The 4,735-nt window shown below is 37.1% G+C and overlaps 1 protein-coding gene across 1 annotated transcript in view; it reads right to left on the bottom strand.

Annotated features, from left to right (window-relative positions):
- Positions 1-4,735, bottom strand: part of thsd7aa (thrombospondin, type I, domain containing 7Aa) — a 126,176-nt gene continuing 121,441 nt past the window's right edge. Inside the window, exons 27-28 of the mRNA XM_016674785.1 lie at positions 3,123-3,235; positions 1-2,614 (exon numbers count right to left, since the gene is read on the bottom strand). Coding sequence (XP_016530271.1) covers positions 2,527-2,614; positions 3,123-3,235 — 201 coding nt within the window. The 3' untranslated portion in view covers positions 1-2,526. The remainder of the gene's footprint in view (positions 2,615-3,122; positions 3,236-4,735) is intronic.

Below are 4,735 nucleotides of genomic sequence, written 5' to 3'. Positions count from 1 at the left end.
TGCTATCATTTGAATCAGGTGTTCTGGAACAAAGACGCATCTAAAACACACAGGGCAGTGGCTCCTGAGGACTGGAATTGAAGAACATTGATCTATGGGCAAAACAGACAATGTTCTTTACATATTTTGCACAAAATCATTTTAAGACAATGATATTTCACCTGTTTAGTTCTGCCTACTTTGAATTCCTTTCAGAATGAGCTGTTTTATTGCTGTCACTTTTATGCAAATAAACTGCTACTGTCCGCATCATTAGCAGTTTGTGATTCCAGTAGCAGGAATCAGAAAGTACATTTTGCATAATGGGTTTCCTTTAAATAGCAGAAAAAGTAATCAAAGATAAACAACTATATTTCTAAAAACAAAATAAAGAAAAGAACAACTTGTGAAAACTGAAACTGGAATCCATTTCTGGTTAAAACATTAAGAAAGAATTTTGAAGTATTCACATTTCATGTAAAGGTAGATGATGACCTCGGCAAGAACAGCAATGTTCAACATGAAAACACAGAAGCAAGAGACTTCTTATTGTGGGCAATAGAGGTAAATTTGCATTTAAGCTCAAACAGATCTAATTGTCAGATGGTCGAAAGTTTAAGATTCTATTCAGACCTGCCTCAAACAGTTAAAATCTGGGTATTTCATGTCATTTTCATTACATTGTCAAGTTCCCCTGACAAAAGTATTCCTACTTTTCAGTTCTGTCCTGACAAAAGTATTCCTGCTTTTGTCAGGAAGACAAAAATAGGAAGACATTCTCTGTCTTTGGATGTGGCAGGATTGTTGAGCTGCGCAAGCAAGTTTGTCTCACAAAGTGCCATGACTGCCAAAGCTGGATGTAGTAAGATATTCATTATAAACCTCTAAAACATTATGGGACGAAAAAGTCTAAAGGTAGACCTAAAGAGGTTTCACCTGCAATGAGCTAGATGTTCTGTTGCCTGTGAAGACACAAGCTTCTCAAATTAAGGTCCTCACTAATTCTGACTACAGTTCAGTTATTATAAAGGCGACTTCTGAGAGACGGCCTTAAAGAACAAAATAAAAGTCTTCAAAGCCCACACTACAAACCTGGCCATTTAGATTTGCCAGCCCATTGAAAGGCTGAATATCTTAACATTTTCTGATGAGAATAAAAGTTATTAGATGGACCTGATGGCTTCCAATGTGAATGAGTAGTTTTTTAATACAGCTCAGTGAAGACAGCTCTAGAGTAGAAGTCATTTAAACGGACAGTATGACCAGAAGGGTTGGGGTTTCATCTGTCTGCCACCTGACAAAGCAGCTTGTTGTCTTTAGAGCCTCGTTTGGGTCATGCACATCATCTTGAATGGAATCCCACAGAAAACTTTTGGGGATGGACGAATATTTAAAAACTCCGATATGAGTGGAGCAACTTACTATGTATTCAATAAAATGTTATATTGTTTGTTTTCTCTCTTGCTCCTGTTTCTTTTTTTTGCATTTAGAAACCAGCTGACAACCTGGTTACAAACCACCAGCACAAAATGCAAACAGCGCTGCCCTTTCTTAAGATTTTGATCAGAAATGTATAGATTAGGGAGATATTTTTAATCTAGTAGTTTCAGATGGGTAAGGGTATTTTATTGATGTAACTTAAATTTCCTAATATGGTGAAAAATCCTAATGTAAAGTCACAGTTACCTGCTCAAATAAAGGCTACAACAGAGATTTGGATACAGAGCATTACATTGTGTATTAGATAGCCAAAGTGAAATCACAGAAAATCTATTTACAAAATTCTGTTGTACAACATACAAGAGGTATTACAAAAAATTATCAAACATTGTTAAGTTCTGTTAGCAAAAAGGTATTTTTGTACATTTCTAGCACAAGAGTTGTACATCATCTTGTATTGAGAGAGGCAGTTTTCATATGGCAAAGCGAGACATAAGTACATATCATGCTGCACTAATATAGTGCAAAATTACGCCTGGAAATAAGAAGGGAGAGGCAGGCAGAATGACGGCAGCTCGAGGATCCTTTGGGCTCGCTTTCCTTTTTTTTTTTTTGGTGAAATTTTTACTTTTAAGTTCTGTCCATCAAGCAATGACTAAGAGAAGACAAAATGTTCTTTGAAGGACCAAGAGCAAAGACCATGCAACTAAGCTGTTAAGAAATGAACAACTAATGACTGAATATTTGTGCTTTTACAGGAAATCTCTTCTGGTTTCCTCCTCTCCCCTAAATATGATCTGAATGCAATTTGTGGTAGTAGATATCAAAGAAGCAAAGGCAGACTTCCAGAGGAAGTTAGTGAAGTCATGAAGGCTATTTTTAAAAAAAAATTATATTAAAATGTTAAAATGGAAACATCAAAGCTGCTAATAAACACAGAGTTGTAGTGTCTTGAGCTCAGCGGTTTCTTTTTCTGTCAGAAACTTAGTCTGCATATTTGCTGACCAATGTCCAGTCGTGATCCTGACATTAACGGGTATTACCAGCAACCCTGCGTCCTGAGCGAGGACACAATTTTGTACAGTACGTCTGTAAGGAGGAAGACTTCTACATGTCGGCGTCTCCATCATAGGCCAGAGTCAGAGGCTTCAGTCTGTTGTTCATCTGCCGCCGCTGTGGCTTCTTTGGCTTTTTACTGTACATTGAACAAATGACAACAATTGTTTTTTAGACACTCTGATCTCAACCCAGAAACATTGCAGATGGCTTTAAGGCTGACAGACAAAATGACTTTGTATGAGAATGATGTGTAAAGGGATGACCACTAGATGGTGCCACAGTAGTAATAACTACAACCTGTGAAGTGTTGAGCTTTTAGATGAATTACTTACTACACTCCTTTCCCTTTCAGGTGCTTTAATACTGAAAATATTTTCATACACATTATTATCGACATACATTTTAATTAATATTCTGAGCTCATAAACTGCTGCTTTCACTGGGCTTCTCTGCTAAAGACTATTTCCATGTAAACCTGTTACAAAAAGGTTTGTTTTTGTTTTTCTTCATTTTTTTTTCATTGCAGCAAAACTGTCTCTAGAGAATAAATCTTCTGCCATTCTGTGGCGCTGAATGGCAGAAGATTGTATTGCTCTCTGCAATACAACTCTGTGGTCATTTGGAGTGTGTGATGTCCAGCTCACCTCACCACAGGATAGGATCCACCAGGAGACAAAAGCTGTTCTGTGTTAAGGCACCTGCTGTTTGGTTGTGTAGTGATGCAACAGGAAGTGAGCGAGTCCCTGACTAAGTGATAAGAGTTTCAAAGTGAGGTGGTGGCAGAGAGTGCTCCAGTTGTGAAGGTGGCGGCTGCTGCAGCGGTGCAACACACTGATGGAGATGGCTCTGCCGATTGAACTCATCTTGTTCTAGTTTCTGGCAGGCAGGGCAGGTGTATGGCACTGTGTAGGTGCTTGGTTCCATCCAATAAGCCCCGTCTGAGGGACAATCAGACCTCGACTTGAGGCAAAGGCACCAACCACAATAACTGAGCACAGTGTGAGAGCAGTGACACAGGAAGACAAAATGAGGAACAAAAGGGACAAATGATGAGAAACTCAAAAAACAAATGAATAAAATAAATGAATGAGACAGAGCAGTGATGTGATGGAGCTTTAATTTCTATAAAACTAAAGCTCATGAGGAGTCAATTTAGTTTGCCAGAGTAATGGTGTCAACTAGTTGATTCCTAAAGTTGGAGTCTGTTTTGAAACACCATGTTAAACTAAATAGTGGTTAAACACCATTCCCTACATATTTTCCATTTTAATCATTCTAATTTTACAATTTAAAATTAGAGTTGCACAATTTTTAAAATTTAATTTAAACATTATTGTGGTCATTGCTCTATTGCTCTACTTTATCCATCCATCTGTAGATAGATGGATAAAGTAAAAACAGCAAATCTTAAAATTCAGAACTCAACTTTGGCTGTCAAGACAAGTGCTCTGTATGCTTGTTTAACTTTTATTTAGATAAATTAACAGAAATTAAATTATCAGCACTTTCATGTGGTGGATTTTCAGTGGTTTTAATGTGCTTTATAGCCAGAAGTTGAGCTGTGATTTGTTGCCAATCAGACAGATTTTTTTCTAATATAATTTGAGTGATATTAATTTATAGCTTGCCAGGATTTCTGAAGGTCTCTGATATTTTCTTCTGTTTGAAATCCTGACAATACTCAGTGGAATGATTTTTCTTTGTTAAGCCACTTAACATTGACCTATTAATCATTCAACCTCAGAAGGACTGAATAATTAATAGGCTCATTCATTGTGTGTTCTCATATTTTAGCTGAATCTATCAAAAAGAGCAAATTTGATAACGGTGGACACAAAGAGCATCAGTGAAGGGAAAACATGGCCTGAAGTAGGTGATCAACAAAAAAATTTACCATCTCTACAGCTTTTTCCTAACAACATGGCTTTAAAATTCTGTTGATTTCAGTACACGACAAGCTCATGTTGTTACTTTTATACTACATCTGTTCAGAACTAATCCCCTCAGAAAAGCAGTCGTATTGACCAATTTATATTGGAACATGCTGCCTCCTGAGGTAAGATTTGTTGGTCATCATGATAGTTAGAATAATAGTTCTGTTTGCTTGGAGGTGGCACACTAAGTGGCACTTTTGAGATAACCAGATTTAACTACAGCAGGGATTTGTGTTAATAGTTGTCACATTAATTGAACTGAGTTCTCCAGCACATTAACTGCTGGAAAACTCAGTTTGAGATATACATCAGTTTGAGATATA

This window comes from Poecilia formosa, unplaced genomic scaffold (assembly GCF_000485575.1).
Source record: "Poecilia formosa unplaced genomic scaffold, Poecilia_formosa-5.1.2 Scaffold101, whole genome shotgun sequence".
Classification (NCBI taxonomy): domain Eukaryota; kingdom Metazoa; phylum Chordata; class Actinopteri; order Cyprinodontiformes; family Poeciliidae; genus Poecilia; species Poecilia formosa.
The sequence above is the reverse complement of the archived record's forward strand: the minus strand, read 5'-3'. Positions and strand labels throughout refer to the sequence as shown.